The sequence below is a fragment of the Dasypus novemcinctus genome, chromosome 26 (genome assembly GCF_030445035.2).
Source record: "Dasypus novemcinctus isolate mDasNov1 chromosome 26, mDasNov1.1.hap2, whole genome shotgun sequence".
NCBI lineage: Eukaryota > Metazoa > Chordata > Mammalia > Cingulata > Dasypodidae > Dasypus > Dasypus novemcinctus.
The window spans coordinates 52,786,459-52,808,900 of record NC_080698.1 but is presented as its reverse complement, the minus strand read 5'-3'; the positions used below and the strand labels follow the sequence as shown (position 1 = coordinate 52,808,900).

Here is a 22,442-nt window from a genome sequence, read left to right as displayed (position 1 = left end):
CTACTTCCGGTGCTTTGCTTGCTCACATTTCCGGAAGCTCGTTGGTGCACGTATGATCTCGCGAGAGAAGAGAAAGGGCGCAGGGTTTGAAACATGGCGGACGACGTGGACCAGGTGAGTGTGTTCTGAGGAGCTGGTCCAGAGCGGCTTCCCCCGCACTCCCAGTCCTGAGCTTGCTCGACTTTCCGTACCTGGGCGCCTTTCTCCGAACTCAAGGGAAAGTGTCCCACCGTACCGCCTCTTTCCGGCCTGCTCTGTCTCCTTCCCTTTGTAACCGCGCCCCCTTCGAGTTTTGCTTCAGGCCCTCAGGTCTTTTCCTGTTCGAAGCCCGTGGGACAGCGATTCCTCACGCTCATTATTCCTGTAGAATGGGAATAATTATCCCTGTCTGCCTCGCGGAGCTGCCGGGATTGGATAGAAAACGTGGTAATAAAGTTGAGTTAGTATCGTTATTACTAAGCGTACCAATTATCCACTCATTGGAACGATACGTCGTGAACTTCACCTGTTTATGACTGGATGCTCTTCTAGGCAGCAGGTACACGTGATGCCTGTTCCCACTTGGAATTTATATTCTCTGGGGCAGGAATTGTGGTGTGGTATAAAGGAAACAGGCAAGGGGCCGGGATAGAGAATGACAGATGGTCTTACAGGGTTTTTCTCCTGCTCTTCGTCCCAAAATTATCTTCCTAATTAATGTCAAGCCACAACTTCAACTTTTCTGCCAAATCACACCTCCACCAAGAGGCCTTCCTTGCCACCTACATCAAAAAGCACCACCACCACCCTTGTCTGCTTACCCTAATTTTTCTTCATAGCATGTCATTCTTTTTTGTGCTGCTTTAACTTTTGTCTCCCCCACAAAAGCAGGAATTTTGTTTTGCTCACTGTTCTACCCTCGGGTTTATAACAGTGCTGGAAACACTCAACAAATATTGAGGAGTGAATGAATTGAATGATCAAAAGGCCTTTTTGAAAAGGCAACTTTGAGGCTTCGGGTTGAAAAGAGTGGATAAGGAGCATCTCAGATTGAGGCTAAAGTAGCAGCAGGGTTCTGTCACTTGTAGGTTCTTACAGTATTACAATTATTTATTTATATGCTTCTCTCTCCTTCAGGCTGAACTCCTTAAGGGCCGGTGCTGTGTAACCAGTCTGTGTAACCAGTCTAGGTCCTTAACTGTACCTTTTGAACTGGGGTAGTGGGGGCGGTACCAGTTGAGGCCAGAACTTTTTTTTCCCCTCATTGAGCTTTTTGAAACTTAGAAACAGATGGAGCCTGTAATCTTCAGTCACCTTCCTCCACAGGCCTCATGCACTCACTGAGCATGAATTTGATCTTATCACGCATGGCTTTAACCATTCCTTCCAGATGGATGACGCCAAGTGATCCTAGCGCTGACCTCTCTGAAACTGCAGACCTCATGTTACCAACAGTTCTTTAATATTCCTATCAATCATATTAATTATTAGCAGTTTTAAGAGCTTTCTGTCTGCCAGGTTAAAGTTTAAATAAATTGACTCCTTTAATCCTCGCAAGAACCCTGAAGGGAAGGTTGTGACATGCTCATTTTGCAAATGAGGAAGCTAAGAATTAGAGATGGCATGATTTGTTTTCTCACTTCATATGGGTCAGAGCCAAGGCTTGAAAGCCAGGACTTTGAACCCATATCCAATGTGCTTACTAACTATATTCATTTTACTGTTCAGTGGGTAACCTGAACTCTCCCTTCCCTGTGCTGAATTCATAATCTTCCCTCAGACATTCATCCCTCTTTAGCATTCTGACTGGTGTGTGGTAGGTTTTGCAAATGGTTAAATGATATTTGAGTAAGGTGAAAGTCCCAGAGAGTTGGCTCCCTTTACCCTGAAATTGGGATAGCTTCAGGCAGTTCATATTTTGAGGGAGCATAGTTGTAAAGTTAATTGATATAGTCGTGACTATTTTGCTGTATAACTTCTGTCTATGCATGTACATTCTAATTTATACAGCTCTTACTCTAAGCCTTCATATGTGCCCTTTAAGCCTCATAACAACTGTATAAAGTAGACACTGTTAATCTTCGTTTTACACATCAGGAGACTGAGGCATAGAGAGGTTAAGTAACTTGCCATGGTTATACAGCAGAGCAGTGATTTGAACATTACACTGTCTCTTGTACAACGTTACTAAACCTGATTCTTTAATTAGCAACAAACAACCAACACCGTAGAGGAGCCCCTGGATCTTATCAGGCTCAGCCTGGATGAGCGAATTTACGTGAAAATGAGGAACGACCGAGAGCTCCGAGGCAGGTTACATGTAAGTAAATTTATTAAGTTTCCTTGAAATTAGACTACTTCCTTGTCACCCCACCCCCTTGAAAGGTAAAAATTATCCACCTTGAAATGTAAAAACTATCCAATGTGAAGGAATGTCTTGAAACATGGAAGAGGGAGAGTTGAAAAGTAACAAATATTTCTATAAGCCAAATACAACTATTATTTTATTCATATCTTTAACACTTTTTTCTCTTTAGAGAAGTGTGTTTATCACAGAACACTTTCATTACCTTTTTTTCCTACATTTGTCTTTCATTCTTATTTAATTCTGACACATAAATATATTTTTTTAATGACTGCCCAGGATACTGTATATAATAATAATGATATTTAGGTGGTTTTCCATTTTTTGCAATTATAAATAATATTGCAGTAAGCATTTTTATACATATCTCTTTGTACATATCAGCAAATATTTCTATAGGATTGGTCTCTTGAAATGGTCCCATTTATTCTGAAGGTTATGCTTTTTCTTGATGATTTGTTGCTTTCTTGAGTATATTGTTTTTATAACTTCTACTCTACCCTGTGGTGATTAAAACAGCTAACATTCATGGAGCCAGGTACTCTTAATGCTGAATGCTTTGTATGTATTATCTCATCTGATCTTATTAAGTGCCCTCTGAGGGCAGGTACTCATTATCTCGTTTTACAGTCGAAAAAGCGGAAGCTCAGAAAGGTGAAGTTACTTGCTTAAGGCGACAGCCTGTAAAGGGAAAGCCAGAATGCAAATATAGACAGTCTGACTTCAACTCTGCTCTTCAAATCTGTGATTCCACCTTCCATCAAACCTCAAGATAAAGGACCTCTGTGCTTAAAGAAGGAAGTAGGGTCTTAGGGAGATAGTTGCCTTAATCTATAGCTAGCCTTAAGGGAAAGGAAATGGAGTAATGGCAACTTGGGAAAGAAAAATGGAATTGAGCTTAATCACATGGGCCTGTGGCACCTGGAGAGACACCCCAGGACAGAGATGTTACCCTTAAGTCTTGGAAACTTCAGTTTCCTGGGTAGAGTGGATTACCTCTATACTGAATGACTTTCAACCTTTTTTTTTTTTAAATTAATGTATGAGTCTGTCTGGTTTCTCTGTCCTTTAACTATGACTTTTTTTTTTTAATTGTGGAAACATGTATACAACAGAAAATTCCCCATCTCTGCCTCTTTCCAAGCATATAGTTCAGCGAGAGTGTGTCATAATGTACTATTCTCACCACCATCTGTTACCAAAACTTTTCCATCTTCTCACACAGAGACCCTACACCCATGTGTATTAACTCTCCATCCCCCCTCCTTCCTCCTCCATCCCTGGTATCCTTGTACTCTACTTTTTGTCCCTGAATATGCATATTCTAGTTATTTCATACACGTAGAATCATATAATGTCTTTTTTTTTTTTTTTTGGAGATACCAGGGATTGAACCCAGGACCTCGTATATGGGAAGCAGGCGCTCAACCACTGAGCTACATCTGCTCCCCCATGAGAGATGGTTTCTTTTGTTTGTTTTGTTAGGTTTTAGGAGGTACTGGTGATTGAACTCATGACCTTGTACCTGAGAAACCAGGTGTTCAACCACTGGAGCTAATCTCCCCAATCTGTCCTTTTATGTCTGGCTTATTTTATGCAACATGATGTCTTCAAGGTTCATGTATGGTAGCACATATCAGAACTTCATTCCTTTTTATAGCTGAATAATAATTCATTGTATACACACACCCACATGGACATCCCACATTTTATTTATCCATTCACCTGTTGATGGAATTTGGGTGGCTTCTTCCTTTTGGCATTGTATGTGTATAATGCTGCTGTAAACATTGTTGTACATATTTGAGTACCTGCTTTCATTTCTTTTGGTTTATATACCTGGAAGTGGGATTTCTGGGTGATATGGTAGTTCTTTTTATCTTTCTGAGAAACCACCAAAGTTTTCCGCAGCAGCTGTATCATTTTACATTCCCAAGAACAACATACTGTAATCTCTGTTTCTTCATATCCTTCCTAGCACTTGTTATTTTCTGTTTCTAGTGGTGAGAGGTGATGATATCTCATTGTGGTTTTCATTTGCATTTCCCTAGTGGCTAATGATGTGGAACATCTTTTCATGTGCTTATTGGCCATTTTTATATCTTCTTTGAAGAAATATTTGTTCAAGTCCTTTGCTCATTTCTTAGTTGGGTTTATTGTCTTTTTGTTGTTATCAGCTATAGGTTTGTGAACTTGTTACTATGCCCTCTCTAGTAATTTCCGACACTTACTTGCTACTTTTATTTTTATGTCCGCTGGCAAGCCACTTAACACTGTTAGAAATATGGGTAAGTGCATTCCAAACGCCCCAGGAGGGTCACCTTTCAGTGAAATACATGAGCTTTGAAGTTTGGATTGAGTACATCCCTGAGTATCTCAGTTGCAACATTTATTGATTGAGCCTGCAGGTGCCAAACACAATTAAGTTCCAGATAGACTGGGGGGTTGCTCTACTTAATTTACTTTTGTGGTACTTAGTCTAGGCTAGGGCAGTGAAGATCTAATGACAGTGTCTTGTGCCTTTCAGAGACTGTACTGCCATCATTTTAGCAAAAAATGACTTAAAGGACTTCTATCTCCTTTTCTGTATCTTTCTTGTCAAATTGTTAAAGGTAAATTGAAAGAAATCCACGATAAGTGATGAATTTGCGGTTTTTCATAATTAAATACAAATTAAGTAACTGCCTTGTATAATAGGTAGGATGGAACCTTTGAAAAGTTATTTTGATAAATTCATTTTCGGCTATACAAACAGGTCAATGAATTTATCATTGGAAATAAACAGTGTATTAGTACAGTCAGGAGTATTTTTTATTTGCATGTAAAGGTTTATGGCGTAAATATTAAGTGTGTTACTTGTCATTGAGTCATTTGCATATTATAAGGTCTGTTAATTTTTTCATAATTAAATTGTTAAAACTTCTTGGTCCCCTGCCCTTCTGTTTCAGGCTTACGATCAGCATTTAAATATGATTTTGGGAGATGTGGAAGAAACTGTGACCACGATAGAAATTGATGAAGAAACATATGAAGAGATATATAAAGTAAGTCATGCAATTCTAACCACCACTTTGAAAATGTCAATCATTCTCAACATCCAACAGTTTTAACACATACTTATGGAATGCCTGTTATGTGTTGATGCTACTCATGGACTCAGAGAATAGCATTTAAAAGCAGGGACTTTGGGATTCAGCAAATCGGATTGCCCAAACTGGCTTGGCCACTTCCTAGCTGTCCTACCCCTTGGGCAAGGGAATTAATTTTGCAGACTTACTACCCTCATTGGTAAATGGGAATATTAATATTTACCTCATACTATTGCTGGGATTTAATGACATACAGTAGTGTAAGGTGCATACGTGTGCTAGTATAATACAGGAATACTGGACAGTGTTCTCGTTAATGTAAATTTAATCTAGCAATACTTACTATATTAGAAACTAAAACTGAGAAATTTTAAAAATATTTTTTGATTCGTTAAAAATAACCTATTGCATGTTATCATCAGTAACATTTTAAAACAATTCTGTTTTCTAAAATATATTGATTGTTAGGCATTGTTTTACATGTTTACAAATCTCTTTAATGTCTGGTTTAATTGATACACCTAGAGTTTCATTCTTTTTTGTCTGCTTTCATCCTGTTGCACCATGTTGTTTTAGTTGAAGAAAATTTGGACTCAATGTTGGAAAAGTTAGGAAACAGTTGGAAAAGGGAGGGGTAATTTTTTGTGACTACTTTCCTTTGATGCTACACCCAAACTCAACAAGTGCTATATTCTTAAAGTTAGTTGCTCTGTAGAATCTGAAACTGTATCAATTTTTCATGCTCTTAGTCATATGAAAAGCCATTGGTTTGTCTCAATACTTTGAATGGATCATTTTCCTGTGTGTGATTTTGCAACATCAAGCACTGGTCATTTGGAAAATATTAATTCACTAAGTTATATAGATCTTCCAAATAGTCACACACTTCATGGTTAAATATAAAAAAAAATCAGTGATCTCTTCAAAAAGTCTCTAAATATTGGAAAGCCATCTACTTTATGTTAGTAGCATACACATGGAATTCTGATTTTCACATAAAAGCTTGAATTTTATCAGTAACAAATACTGTCAATTGTTTTATTTAAAGTGCTAGGTTCCCTTCATTTATTTTCAGGAAAATGTCTGCCAGTATCTGAATACCTATAGATTTTCTGTCATTTGTTCTTTTTCCTCTCCCCTTCTCTCCCCCAGTTGTCTGCTCTCTCTCTGTCCATTCGCTGTGTGTTCTTCTGTGCCCACTTGCATTCTTGTCAGTGGCACCAGCAATCTGTGTCTCTTTTTGTTGCATCATCTTGCTGCGTGAGCTTTCTGTGTGTACTGCACCACTCCTGGGCAGACGGCGCTTTTTTCACGCTGTGCGGCTCTCCTTATGGGGTACAGTCCTTGAGTGTGGGGCTCCCCTACGCAGGGTACACCCCTGCGTGGCACGGCACTCATTGCACACATCAGCACTGTGCATGGGCCAACTCATCACACGGGTCAGGAGGCCCCGGGTTTGAACCCTGGACCTCCCATGTGGTTGGCAGACGCTCTATCCATTGAGCCAAATCCACTTCCCTGTCATTTGTTCTTCGAAGATAAAATAATGATCCTGAAAAAAAGTTGCTCTGCTTTCATAGCTCAGTTGTACAAGTGCTTTTCCTCAATTATAGTTCATTACACAAAAATTGCTGAAGGTTTGCTTTCCATTTCATCAAGGATATGTACTCAAGGGTCAAGATTTGCTCAAATTAATTTTTACTCTTTCAGCAAGAATGTTCTGAACTGTTTTTGGTTGGCTTTTTAATTTTAAGTATGTGGTGGTGACATTTTTTAAAACTTTATTGAAGTATATCACTCATACATAAATAATAACTGTATAGTAATAGTTGTGAACTTACAAAACAAACATATATAACATCATACAGGACTCTCATACTAACCCTATCACCAATACCTTGCATTGTTGTTAAATGTTTTTAATGATTAGAGAGCATTGTCAAAATATTACTACTAACAAAAGTGTTTTTCCCCCAACCCACCCTATTATTATTTCTTGACATCATTTATATACAAACATACATAAACAATAAGTGTATAATAAAAGTTGTGAACTTACAAAGTAAAAATGCCTAACATCATACAGGAGTTCCATACATCAACCCTTCTCCAACACGTTACATTGTTGTGAGACCTTGGTTATAAATTTCGAAAGAACATTGTCAAAATCTTACTACTAATTATTGTCCTTATCTTAACATTTGTTATATTTTTACCCCATCCCATCCTATTATTATTTTTAAAATATTTTTTTATGACACAAGTTGTAAACTTATAAAACAATCATGCACATGTACACATGCAGAATTCCCAAACAACACCCCTCTATCAACACACCACACTGTGGTGGAACAGTTGCTACAGATAATATCATCTGATTGTTATCACGTCCATAGGGTACATTTGGCACACATTTTCCATACTGCCCCATTATCAACACAGTACATCTTTGGCTTAGATGCAAGAATATTATATTATTACTGCTAACCACAGTCCATAGGTCACTCCAGTTTATTTTACCCATGCTTCACACATACCCTCCACCCTGCAGTAGTGATGTACATCTGCACTAGCTCACAAAAACACTTTGGCATCTGTACCATCAGCCACAATTCCCATCCACCTCTTGGTTTACCGTGCTATTCAGTTCCTAGATTATTCTCTAGCATTCTGTCAATTGGCATTTACATACCTAGCTGGCATTTAGTAACTAGCTGTTACTCACTGTTTGTTACCATCCACTCTATACATCTCCACACTTTTACAGTAAAGCTATTTAAAACTTGTACATACATTAAACATCAGTAGTCCATCTCCATCTTCCTCTTACCTCCTTTAAGAATCTACCACCTACCACCAGGGCTTGAAGATATTTTCCTACAATTTCTTCTAGAAGTTTTATGGTTCTTTTATCTTAGGTTTTTGATCCATTTTGAGTTAATTTTTGGATAAGATATGAGATAGGGATCCTCTTTCCTTCTTTTGGCTATGGATATCCAGTTCTTTCAGCACCATTTGTTGAATGGACTGTTCTGCCCGAGCTGTGTGGGTTTGACAGGCTAGTCAACAATCACTTGACCATTCATGTGAGGGTCTCTTTCTGAACCATCAGTTTGGTTCCATTGGTCTGTATGTCTGTCTGTATGCCAGTACCGTGCTGTTTTTACCACTATAGCTATGTAAGATGACTTAAAAGTCTGGAGATGAGAGTTCGCTTTTCCTTTTTAAATGTTTCTGACTATTCAGGATCCCTTACCCTTCCAAATGAATTTTATAATCGTGTTTTTAATTTTTTTAGAGAAATGTTGGTGGAATTTTTAAGGGGACTGCATTGACTCTGTGTGTCAATTTGAGTAGAATTGACATCTTAATGATAATCTTCCAGTCCATGAGCAAGAAATGTTCTTCCAGTTATTTAGGGCTTTTTTGATTTCTTTTAACAATGAGTTGCAGTTTTCTGAATACAAGGGCTTTACATCGTTGGTTAAGTTTATTCCTATTTGAGTTTTATCTGTCATATTTTATTTTCACCACTCTTTTGACACTTTTAGTTACTTTTATTGATGTAGTCTTCACTTCTAGATTCTCTTCCAGGCCTTTCTCCCCTGTCTTTTCTTTTCAGGCTCTAGCACACCCTTTAGTAATTCCTGATAATCTGGTCTCTTGGTTAGAAGTTCTCTCCATTTCTGTTTATCTGTGAATATTCTAAACACGCCCTTATTTTCTAAAGAAAATCTTGCCGGATATAAGATTCTCGACTGGAAGTTTTTCTCTTGTATATCTTAAATATATCATACCACTGTCTTCTTGCCTCGATGGTTTCTGGTGAGAAATCAGCACTTAATCTTATTTGGTATCCCTTATGTGTTATGCATTGCTTTTCTCTTACTGTTCTCAGAATTCTCTCTCTCTTGGCATTTGACATTCTAATATGAGTCTTGGAGTAGGTCTATTCAGTTTTTTTTTTTTGGATGGGAGTATGTTGTGCTTCTTAGACATGGATATCTATGTCTTTCAGTAGGGTTGGGAAATTTTCTACCATTATTTCTTTAAATATTCCTTCTGCCTCTTTTCCCTTTTCTTCTCCTTCTGGGACATCCATATCACATGTTTGTACATCTTTTGCTGTCGTTTAGTTCCCTGAGCCCTTATTCAATTTTTTTCCAATCTTTTCTTTATCTGTTCTTTTGTATCTTCACTTTCAGAGACCATTTCTTCCAGCTTACCAATCATTTCTTCTGCCTCCTCAAATCTGCTATTACATGATTCCAATGTTTTCTTTTATTTCACTTATTGCGCCTTTCATCCCATAAGGTCTGCTATTTTCCTATGTATGCTTTCAAATTCTTCTTTGTGCTCATCCAGTGCCTTTTTAATATTCTCAATCTCTTTAGCCATCTCATTCAAGTTATTAAGAAGATTTTTTGGAACATCTATGATGAGTTGTCTCAACTCCTTTATGTCATCTGGAGGCTTATCTTGTTCCTTTAACTGGGCCGTAACTTCCTGTTTCTTGGTGTGGATTGTAATTTTTGGTTGGTGTCTTGGCATCTGGCTTACTGGAGCATTTATTCTAGGTGCAGTTTTTCTATTCACTTTAGGGCCTCCTGCCCTTTCTCCCTTGCTGTTTGTACAGTAGGAGCCAAGGATGTAGTTGGTGCTATAAGCTGTGGAGGCTCAAGTTGTCCTCATTGCCCCAGGGGCCGATGAAGCTTCTCCCAACTTTCTCCTTTGCCAGGGATAGGAATAGAGTCACAGCCGTGTGGAATAATCCAAGTCATGCAGGCCTAGACTGCAGTTGCCTAGAGAAACTGATGACACTTCTCACCCCTTTCTCCCCTGCCTGTGGTGGGCTTGGAGCTACAGGTTTGGGCAGCAGTCAATGCAGTGTGGGTCCAAGATGACCACAGTTGCCCTGGTAGACTTCCAGTTATTCAGTCTGTGCCAGCCACATGTACCTTCAGTTACCTGAGGTGGAGCTGAACCCTAGGCTAGGGCTGTAAACTTATCTGGGTGAAAGAAACTGGTTCCTACCATCACTGTAATTTTCAGTCAGCTGGGTTTCCCCTTACGCTGGGAGCAGAGTCAAAATGGCAGCTACCGGCCTCTTTCCGACTTGGACAGGTTCAGACTTTAGCTGTTCTTGGAATTATACGTTAGCCAGCTGCATTTACTAATCAGTAGCTGAAATCGGTGGCCAACTCTCTCTTTCTTCCCTGTTTTTGGGAAATGGAGCTTCCAATTCCAGTCACAGAATAGCTCCTGGGGCAGCTTGCGCTGCCAGAGTAGGATGATTACCAGCCTCTGCAGCGTGGCCAGTAATTTCCCAGAGAGGCTGGCGGAGTTCTCCCCAGCTTCCTCCCTACTGGAGGTGGGGTTTGGGCTGAGGCTAGAGCTGCAATCTGAGCTGGATGGAAAGAAGCCGGTCCCTACTGGCACTGTGATTTTCAGATCACCCTGCTTCCGCCCATTCCAGGCACGTAGTTAAGATGGCAGCTACGAGCCTTTTTCTGACTTGGACAGGTTCAAATTTTAGCCATTCTTAGGATTATACTTTAGCCTGCTGAATTTATTCATCAGTAGCTGAAATTGGTGCCATCCGTGTCTTCCTCGCCTGTTTTGGGGAAATGGAGCTTCCAATTCCAGGTGAGAAACAGCTCCCAAGGCACCTTGTGCCTTCAGTGGATGATGGGCACCAGCCTCCGTGGCATTGAGTGCTCTACTTAGTAGTCTTCTCTGCAGATGGACACTCTCCTTTCATTCCTTCAAGAATGTTGCAGGATGTTCTTCTGGTCTCCTGGAGCCCCCAAACAGGTGCTTCAGCTAGCTCCAGATAGCTCTGGGTGATTACTAACTGCCCTGTAGCAGAAGCTGACTCTAGGAGCTCCTTACTCTGCTGCCATCTTGCTGGTTGTCTTTCTGATATGTGTTTGATCTCACCGGTTGTCTTTCATTCCCATGAGCTCTCTTACTTTTCTGTTCAAGATTTCAGATTTTTCTTTACGCTCACTCAGTGTCGTCTTGATGTCGTTTATCTCTTTAACCATATTGTCTTTCAATTCATTAATTTGATTTTGGACATTTGTGCTCATCTCACTGATTAGTTCTCTCAAATCCTGCATCTCTTCTGGAGCTTTGATAATATTCCTTTTCTTGGACCATGTTTTCCATTTTCTTAGTATTTCTTGTATTTTTTTTGCTAATGTCTAGGCATCTAATTGGGATATAGTTTACTTCTTTCTCTTTTGTAGGGATTTAGTGGCAGGAGGCTGTGTGTTACCACTGCTCTTTGATTCTTGGATCAACTTGGATTGTTAGAATTGTCCCTGCTAGTTGCTCAAAACTGGGCCCTGGACCCAGTAATTGGTTTTAGACTCACTTCCTTCGGCCTTGGGGAGGGAGGTTATAGAGACCAGAAAAAGTCTCTCATTCTTATTTTTAATTTTTTCACATGCACTTCCTGGCCTGCCAGCAGATGGCGCTCCTTGGCAGCTCTCCCTTCAATGCCTAGTCAGTGTATTTGTTGCAACACAGACCATATCCACGTAGTGCAGCTTCCTGCCTGGAGTCTAAGAGCCTTGTAATTGAAACTTTCTCAGATACCTTACTCCAGCCTTCTCTGGCCTCCCCCTCCCTTTTCCTGGCTAGGAAGTATTTCCTCTTCCCTCTGAGTCCTCCACAATCAGTCCCGGTTAGTAGAGGAGGAGATTGGGAAGGTTGTTATGTCTTTAGTCCCTGCTGGCACCCAAGGCAAACAATGATGCAGCCCCACCTGGCCAGGAAGGGCTCCAGGACACAGCAGACCAAATCTGTGGTCAGAAGCCGAGTCAGCCTTAGGCTGTGTGTCTCTCTCTCCCCTTTCCTGGGGTGGTCCATCCCTGGAGCCCCCTTTATCTGTAGCTGCAGTGCCAGAGGCCTGAGAATTCTGAAGTGGGGGGGGGGGGTGGTGGGGGTTTGCCAGCGGCTGGTTTCAACTAACAGTTCTGTCCTCATGATTTCCCTCTTTTGTCCCTCTCTCCTCTGTGCCATGTCCAGCCTTCAACTGGTGTCCTAAACCCAAGAAGTTATTTTTCTAGGCTATTTGAGCCTGTCCTCTAGTTATTTTTCTGGAGAAGAGTCGTGTGTCTTTCTAATCCACCATCTTCCCTGAATTCTCCCCTTCTCCTTACTATTTTGCTTGTTTTCTTTCTTTCCTACTCTAAATGTGGACATTTAGACTTTTTCTTTCTTCTTGTACATTTTCTACCCCTCTGAGTTGTCATTCAGCCTTACAGTTGTCACTTTTATATAAACCATAGTCCATAGTAATTAATCAGTATAGTGTAAGAGCTTAAGTTTCTTGTAGTTTATTTAAAAGCATTACAAATAATCACTACCATTTATTGACTCATACTATGTACCTGATATCTCACAATTATTCCCAGTGTATAGATGACAACTTATACAAGGGTTGGAAAGCCAATAAGTGGCAGAACCAGGATTCAAACCCACATTTGCCAGACTCCCAAGACCAGGACCTATGCCATATACCAGATTTCTCATTTCTTTTTTTTTTTTTAATTTTTAAGATTTATTTATTTCTCCCTCAACCCTCTTTCCCCCTCCCCCCCCCCCCCGGTTGTCTGCTTGTCTGCTCTCTGTATCCATTTGCTGTGTGTTCTTCTGCGTCTTGTCTCCTCTTTAGGCGGTACTGGGAAACAATCCTGGGACCTTCTGAAGTGGGAGAGAGGCTCTCAATCTCTTTTGCCACCTCAACTCCCTGTCTGCTGTATCACTTATTGTCTCTCCTGTGTGTCCTTTGTTGCATCATCTTCCTGTGTCAGCTCTCCACTTGGCCAACTTGCCTTCACCAGGAGGCCCCGGGAATTGAACGCTGGACCTCCCATATGGTAGATGGAGCCCAGTTGCTTGAACCACATCTGCTTTCTAATTACTTATTTCTTGATGAGTTCCCAAAGTTAGCTGAAAAGGGAGGTATGGAGTTGAATTCCTGGAAAGACTGTATTTTATTGACTGCACTTTAAAAGTTTCTTACATGTCAGTTCCCTCTTAAGAAACTGAATAATGCAATGATTAGGAAGTTAAGGAAGCACCTTGGAGCATCTCAGAACATCCATTCAATATAAAAATAAAACATTATTGGAAAAAAAAAATTCATTTTGCAGACCACTTGTTCTAATTGGCTTAGAAATTTTTAGTAGTCTTGGTGGATATGTGACATAAATGTTTTAGTGGATAGATCTCTAGCTTGAGCAGGTTTCCTTCTAGTGGATTTCAAACTGTATACACTTTAAAACGAGCAAAATACGAACTTTTTATTTGAAATACTTTAAACTTACAGAATAGTTACAAAAATAACAGAGAATTCCAATATACTCATATTCCTCCACCCCAGGTACCCAGATCCACCAGTTTTAACATTTACTGAATGTTCTATCAAAAGATTTAGTATTGATATAAAGCCTACACTTTATATTCAAGTTTTTCATATGTCCCAGTAATGTCCCTTTGAGCCTTTTCTCTTCCCTTATTAGATCCTGTCCAGAATCATGTATTGCATTTACTTATCATTGTCTGTTTATTTGCTCTTTTGGGGACGGGGCGGGGGGGGGGGGTACATATGCAACATCAACTTTCCCTTCAGTCCTTCAAGCATTCCATTTAGTGGGATTAATTACATTAACATTGTTGCAGTATGCTCACCACCTTCCATTACTAAAATTTTCTCATCTCTCTAATCATGCCTTAACTCCCCATTTCCCCTGCCCTCTTTCCCTGACATTCCGTACTTTACTTTCTGTCTTTATGAGCTTGTGTATTCTCTGATATTTTCTTTGTAGTTACCATGGGGCTTAAATTTAGCATCCTCAATCTGTTGTCTTTTCTACCAACTTAACTTCAATAGTACACAGACTATATTCCTATCATTACCCCCCCCCACCTTTTTATAATTCTTGTCATAAATTACATGTTTATACACTCTGAGTGCAAAACCACTGGTTTATCATTATATTTTGTGCTGTTGCCTTGTAGATCGAAGAGGAGGTAAAAAGTAGAGGTACAAACCAAAAATACGATAGTACTGGGATTTACATTACCCCATGTCATTATCCTAACTGGGGATCTTTATTTCTTCCTGCAACTTCAGTCCATTGTCAATTGTCCTTTCTTTTTTTTTTTTTCTTTTTTTTTTTCCAATTGTCCTTCCTATTGAATCTGCAGAGCTCTATTTAGCATCTCATGTAGAACCAGTCTAGTGGTGACAGCTTTTGTTTATCTGGGAATGTCTTATTTTCTTTTTCATTTTTGAAAGACATTATTGCTAGATATAGAATTATTTTTCGCAGTTTTTTCCTTTCAGCACTTTAACTGCATCATCCCACTACCTTCTTCCCTATGGTTTCTGATGAAAAATCGGCACTTAATCTTACGAGGCTCCATAGTACTTGACACTTGCTTTTCTTGTGGCTTTCAGGATTCTCTCTTTAACTTTGACATTCAGCAGTTTGATTTTGATGTGTCGTGGTATGGGTCTATTTGGATATATCCTGTTTTGAGTTTGTTGAGTGTCTTGGATTTGCTTATCTATGTCTTTTGCTAAATTTGGGGAGTTTTCAGTGATTATTTCTTTGAATATTCTCTTTGCCGCTGTATTCATCAGCCAGAGGGGTGCTGATGCAAAATACCAGAAATTGGCTAGTTTTTATGAAGGGTATTTATTTGGGGCAGGAGCTTACAGATACCAGGCCATAAAGCATAAGTTACTTCCCTCACCAAAGTCTTTTTGGAGCAAGACGGCTGACAATGCCTGTGAAGATTCATGCTTCCTGGGTTCTGACGTCCCTAGGGCTTGCTTTTCTCTTGGTTCAAGGTTCCTTCCTGGTGCTGACTTCCCGGATCTTCAGCCTCAAACTCTCACATCAGAAATCCTCAACTCTCTTCTTCTCCATGCCTTTTATCTGTGAGTCCCCACCCACCAAGGGGTGGGGATGCAACACCCTAATCATAACTCAGTCATGCCCAGGTACATATCAGATTACAAGCATAATCCAATATTTCTTTTTGGAATCCATCAACTATATCAAACTGCTACAGCCCCTTTTTCTGTTCCGGGTTTCCCACATTGTGCACATTGGTACATGTGATGGCGTCCCACAGATTCCTCAGATTCCTTTCACTTTTCTTTATTCTTTTTCTGCTCAGAGCCTATCTTGTAGCTTTAAAAAAAAAAAAAAAAAAAAAAACAGATGAGATCACAATGTACCAGTGTGCCAATTTTAAGATACACTTTCTATTTTTTTAGCATCTCTAAAATCAGATCCCTCTTACAGTTGATTTACTAAGAAAGAATTGTGTCATAGTATAGTTGGAAGGATTTTTCTTTTTTAGTTCAAAAAGCTTACAAATGATGGTGTCTTTAATGTGATGAAATTTGGTACATAGAATTTTATATTCTGCATTTTTCATATAACATTATTAGCATGTTAAGAATATCACCATGGAAATGACTTTTTATGAACATCTTGTGCTCATGTTGACTTCTGCTTGTGACAGAAATGACCCTTTGGCCGTGGTCTCCATTCTTACAGAGAGGGGAGCACTGCTGCTCACTCTAGATTCGCAGTGAGCAGACAGCAGGATCAGCTGTTATCTCATCCCTGCTATACTCTGCTCTGAGGAGGGCTCCTCCTGAAACCGTTTGAAGGTGTTGGTTGTCTGTGCACATGTGCGTTTCTCTGGTGAACTGTCTATAACAGATTCTCAGAGTCGTCGCTGACCTCCATAAAGCTTAGTAACTGCTGCCATAGAAGGCTGGCTGCTGCTCCTAAAGGGATTGACTGTTGAATGGCTGCACACTGTGTGCTGAGTGAACGTGGGCTCTCTTGCTCCCGGAGTTGCTTCTGCAGGAGAGTAAGGAAAGTTCCATTGCCATGATTTATTAGGTAAAATATTAAAGTAAAATCTTTGGATAAATGAAAATACTTTTCTTATTTTCAACTATGAAGAAAAAAGTTTCTTCCCTAGAAAGAGTAGTATGCTATTTTCTGTACAGTAGGTCTATGTTCTTACACAAGCATCCTTATCTTACAGGGTTTTAGACATGTATAATGTTTTTCATTGTAGTGTGTGTATGAACTATAGAAGAAAGGGAGGAGAGTGCTATTATGGGGAATATCTGTAATCTGTGTAATCAACATTAAGGAGAACAACTACCTTATTCTCCTGTATGCTCTGCTCTCTTGGTATTTCTACCCAAAATAGGAAACCTGACTAAATGGTTTCTCAGTTTGCCCCATTTTATGTTTTTGCTCTATTTCCTCTGTTGAAATAACTAATAATATCAACATCCCTTAGTTGGGGGGAACCGAAGACCAGAGAATTGACTTTTGAATAATTAATATGACTACTGATTTCTTAGTGGGACAGTGGAAAAGCAGTCAGTCTTCTTCTTGGCTCTCCTGCCATAATTGGATTGTCCATTTTGTAGGTTGCTAAAGTGTTTTTCACTTGACTGCAGCCTACTTTTGTGACACCCTTCATTTGCCACTTTGCTTTGTCTAACACCTTATAGTTTGACTCACAGACTTTATCCTGGAGATGTTATACCCTTTTCTAACTGAGCCATCTTATTCCCTCTGCTGGCAGAACACCCCCTCCCCTACAGTCCTTGCCTATAGGTCTTCTAGGCAACTTTGCATGTCTCTCCTAGACCTTTCTCTGGAGCATTGCAGTCTAAGAGAACCATTTACTGTGAAGGATGTGCCCTGCGTTTGCACTGTCCATTACAACTGCCAGGACCAGGAGCCACCTGTGGCTGCCAGGTACTTAGAATGCTGCTGGTGTGGCTAAGAAATTTAAATGTAAATTTTATTTCACTTTAATTTAAGTAGGCTCCTGTGGCTAATAGCTGTCATATTGGACAGAGTAGCTCTAGATCAGCTGCCCCACAGAGAACTAGTTCTTTTCTCTTTATGAACTCATATATCACTATGTAATATTTAAGGCATTTCTTTTTTTTTCTTACAGAATTTTAGTAAAAAGTCTCCCTCCTACCTCTGTCTTCTGTTCTTCTTCTTTTCAGACCTGCCCCAAAAGGTATTCACTTATCAATTTGTTGAGAATCCTACCCAGTGTCTTTATACATATACTAATGAATAATAAATGTTCTCCTTCTATTTTTCCCCCGAACAAAAGATAGTATACCATACACATTATTCCACACCTTGCTTTTTTCGTCTCAGGGCTCTTTACATTTCTGTACATAGCTTCCTCATGCTTTTGTTTTTCAGCTTTATGGTATTCCATTATGCGAATATACCATAATTTATTTTCCTGTTCATAGCCATGTCCAGTCTTTTGCTGTTAGAAGTTATCCTACTGTGAATAATGATATCATTTTGCTATGTGTAAGTATACATGTAGTATAGATTCATACTTTCTTTACTTTTCATTTTGGGAATGGAGACTCTAGGAGGTTAAGTTCATTGTGAACAGAAAAACTTGTGTTTCATAACCAAGAACTGCAGGTCCAAATCTAGGTAACTGTCTTAAATATTTGATTTGTTTGATTCTGATTACCACCATAGCTAGAAAATTCAATACTTTTTTCTTATAGTGAGCTTATAGCAGTCTTTTCTTCCCTGCTGGACTTAAGTTTACACACTGCAACCTCTTGTACATGGTCATATCCCCTTCTTTCTCAAAAATTATTTGTCTGTAGCCTGGCCCTGGCTGGATGGTATGAGCATACAGGCCAGGGGAGGTAACTCACATGTGGTGTTGAAAGTTTACTCTTAGGGGCGTATAGTTAGTGTGGAGCTAGACTGTGGTAACAAGTACCTTGAATTTGTGATGGCTTAACACAATCTAAGTTTGCTTCTCGATCACGTAATTGTTGTAAGCCAGTTTCCTCCACACAGTCATTCAGGAATCCAGATTCCTTCCATCTAATGGCTCTGCCATCATCTAAGTCTGTATTATCATTTGCATGCAGCCAGTGGTATGTAGGAAAAATGGAGGAGTGCTGATGGGAATTTTTTTGAGCCAGGTCTATAGTGTCACACAGTCCCAAAAGTACCAAACATCTCTTTTCATTCCTTTGGTCTAGAACTCAGTGCAACTGCAAGAGAGGCTGGGAAAAGTAGTTTGTGTGACTGGGACAAAAGAACAGCTAGCAGTCTGCAATAGTCTGCTTCTTCTGGCAACCAAATGTCTTTGTATACCTGTGAGCAAAGGATTAGTGAAAAAATAACCAAAAAAAAAATTCTCTGTGGAAATATGGCCAGGGGTTAATTTAGCAGTTCTGTTTCCCTAGAAACCTAATAAAAGTAGAATGTCAGCTGTGTTGCTATGATACAATAAACTGCATCTGGACTGGGAGAACTATGAATAAACTCTAAATACCCTTAGGAACCTGTAGGTGTGAGTTTCCCTGAGTGTGATGAGACATTACTTGTAAAAGAACATACTCCTTCCTAGGGACTCTGGAAGCTACAGCCATGGGATACCGGTTCCTATATGGAACCTGGGGCAGTTAAGCCAGGGTGAGTAAGTGAGCTGTTACTCGGATAGCTAAAGAAGAGCCCTCAGACTGCTGTCAAGACTCTCAACTGAAAAATGCTCCTGACACTACCAGGCTGGCATCCTTTGTTTTCCTTCTGTGAAGCAGCATACACCAGTATTAGCATGACTGTTGAACTTTGCGAATTTGATTGTCACGTTGCTATAAAGACCAACAAGAGTGGGCGTTATAGAGCCCTACTTTGCAAACACACAGCACAATCACCTCTGTTTCCAAGGAGGCAACCAGATCAACACAGAGTCTGGGCCCCAGATGACTTGCAGTTCTCTTTGGCAAGTCCTATAGGTACAGGATTTCCACTATGAAATCTCCCTTTCTGAGATGGAAAGAAGGGGAAACATTGAGCGGTCACCGGTCCTTAACAGTGACGAAGTTCCACTGGGAAAGCAGTAGTGCTCCCTGTCCTTGTAATAGAAGAAATTCCTTGATGAGCTCCTAAAGCTTTTCTCTGGGAGGAACTCCTTATACATTGTCTGCTGTGGCCCCTGGCTTTGCTGTTTGAGAGGAACTTCCTTATACACATTCTTTTGCATGGCCACATCTGAGACAGGCTTTGGGACAGGGTTACCAGTTACAATACATGATATCCAGTTAAATTTAAATTTCGGATACGCAACACTAAAAAAGTTACTTGTTATTTTTCTGTAGTTCAGATTTAATTAGTTGTCCCATATTTTTTTATTTACTAAGTCTGGCAAACGTAATTTGGGTCTGCAGAGCTCTCATAGCCAATTTCTTGCTTATGCAAGAAAACTTGAATAGCCACAGGCTTTTGGTTTCTTTGGCACTGCACTTTTAAAAACTTAGAACTAGGGAATTGGATTTGGCTCAATGGATAGAGCATCCACCTACCATATTGGAGGTCCAGAGTTCAAACCCAGGGCCTCTGGACCTGTGTGGTGAGCTGGCCCACATGCAGTGCTGATGCACGCAAGGAGTGCCGTGCCATGCAGGGGTGTCCCCCACGTAGGGGAGCCCCACATGCAAGGAGTGCACCCCATAAGGAGAGCCGCCCCATGTGAATAAGGTGCAGCCTGCCCAGGACTGGCACCACACACACACACACTCACAGCTGATTCAGCAAGATGACGCAACAAAAAGACACAGATTCCTGGTACTGCTGATAAGAATACAAGCAGACACAGAAGAACACACAGCAAAATGGACATAGAGAACAGACAGCTGGGGTGGGAGGTGATAAATACATCTTTTAAAAAAAACAACAGCTTAGAACTACATAGATTCCTGATCTATTTCCTTCTAGTCCATTCTATAGACCAGTAACCTCATTGGGCATTCTTTCCTCAACATAGTTTGCAGGACTCCTTTATTCCTTTAGCTTCTCACCTTTCTTAGAGCTCTAATTAAAATGCCTCGCAGCAGCCATTTGCTGTTATGAGTTTGTTATGAGCAGGCAACACCCTTAACCTGATCTTTGCTTCAGGGCTGAGTTATTTACTTAACTGAGAAGTTTTACTGGGTCTTTGTTCCTCAAAACTTTTTTCAAATTTATCTTCCACAGTTTGGAGTCTGGAAGCAGCTGGCTTTTCCAGCCGTATCAAGCCCTTATTTTCCAGTCTTGCTATTTCTTTTTATCTCTGCCTGAAACCCAGCTGGTTATTGCCTTGAGCTCATCTCTCTCTTGTCTTGCTAAATGCATCAGGCTTAGCAACACATATTAACATTTGACTTTTTCCAACCTCTGTCCCCAGAGCTAGAGGTTGAGAGGCCCTTGGTCTATTTCCAAGTTCTTTCAGGCAACAGATTTACCCAACCTTTTGTCTGGGTTTAAGGGAGATCTCAAACATTCCAGCAGTTTCCTTACTGCCTCACCAGACCCTAAGTTAACGCTGCAAGGTGCTAGAGGTGTGACTGCAGTTGCAATTAGAAACTGTGTGTATTTTGCCCAACGCAATATAAGTTCACTCTTGCTCATATAGTCTTGAGTGGGGTATAGATTAGTGCACCAGCTTTCTTCTCTGTGATCAGTGAGGGATCCAGAATCAGGGGGCTCTTCCACCTCTTGGGTTCTTACCCTCATGTATCTATCTGCTCAGGGGTAGGGAAAGACCACAGAGGGAGGTTTACAGGTCAGTGTGGATATGGCTGCAGCAGCACTGTTTACTTCCCATTGGTTAAAAATCAGTCACATCGGAAGAAATTATGTCATTTATGTGGAGGCCATGGCCACTGGAGATTCTGAGGGCAGGGAGAGGGAAAAATAGGTGTAATATGGGGGCATTTTGGTGACTTGGAAATTGTCCTGAATGACATTGCAGTGACAGATACAGGCCATTATAAATCTAGCCATAACCTACAGAATTGGGTGGGAGAGAGAGTAAACTACAATGTAAACTTTAATCCACACTTGATGGCAATGCTGCAAAATGTGTTCATCAATTGCAATGAATGTACCTCCCTAAAGAAAGATGTTGTTAATGTGGGAGGTGTGGGAAGCGGGACAAATGGGAATCCCCTATCTTTTTTTATGTGACATTTGTATAGTCTAAGTATCTTAAAAAAAAAAAAAATTCAGTCACGTTTAATTGCAAGGGAGCCTGAGAAATGCAGTCCAGCTGCATGCCCCAAGAGGAGGAAAATGGGTTTTGGTGGCCAGCTCCAGTCTGCTCTGCCACAGTTGTTAATATACAGGGAAAGTAAACAGTTAATAGTTGATCCTTTATGCTACAAAGGTAAGTAATTAGATTTTTAATCTAGTTTTTGTGAGCCAAGATGAATCCATGTATTATGATTATAATAATACATATTTGTATCAATGTGTTTTGTGTTTTTTCCCTCTTCTAGTCAACGAAACGGAATATTCCGATGCTTTTTGTGCGAGGCGATGGTGTTGTACTAGTTGCCCCTCCACTGAGAGTTGGCTGAAATAAAGAATTTATCCTGCGTGAAAAATAGGAGACTCTGTACTGTTACCTCTTTAACGTTGAAGATACTGAAAGAAGTCTGCATAAATTTTGATATTAAGAAATAACCAAGGATTCTTCATGATTATTATAGATAATGCACAAGTTCTTAAGCTGAATAGCATTTTTATTTTTTGCAACCCTTCAAAAGATGCAGAACTCTCTTTCAGGAATTGGTTTGCTCCATTATTTTTTACAAACAATTTCTGATTTTTTTTTTCTTCAAATTAAATCTGACTTTCCCTTTTTTGGCTTTGATCTTAATGCTGTCTCCTATCTGTGAATTCTTCAAAGCATGCCTACATTCACCATATTCACACACGTATCTTGCTGTGTTCAGACGCCAAGATGGGTGCTGGCCAAGTACCATTTTGTTACTCTACTTCCTGCCCTCAAGTCTTCTGGGGAGACATTTGTTTAAAACAACAATTATAGGGCAGTGAGATCAGTGCTGACAGAATAATACATACAGGGTACCTTCGGAGTACCCAAATCAGGATGCA

The 22,442-nt window shown here is 40.1% G+C and overlaps 1 protein-coding gene across 1 annotated transcript; it reads left to right on the top strand.

The window, feature by feature from the left end:
• The first annotated feature begins 4 nt into the window (after positions 1-4).
• On the top strand, positions 5-22,203 carry LSM3 (LSM3 homolog, U6 small nuclear RNA and mRNA degradation associated). The gene is made up of 4 exons (XM_004469158.5): positions 5-114; positions 2,189-2,299; positions 5,293-5,388; positions 21,821-22,203. The coding sequence occupies exons 1-4, from the start codon at positions 94-96 to the stop codon at positions 21,899-21,901; spliced, it is 309 nt and encodes a 102-aa protein (XP_004469215.1). The 5' UTR covers positions 5-93; the 3' UTR covers positions 21,902-22,203.
• Positions 22,204-22,442: the final 239 nt, after the last annotated feature.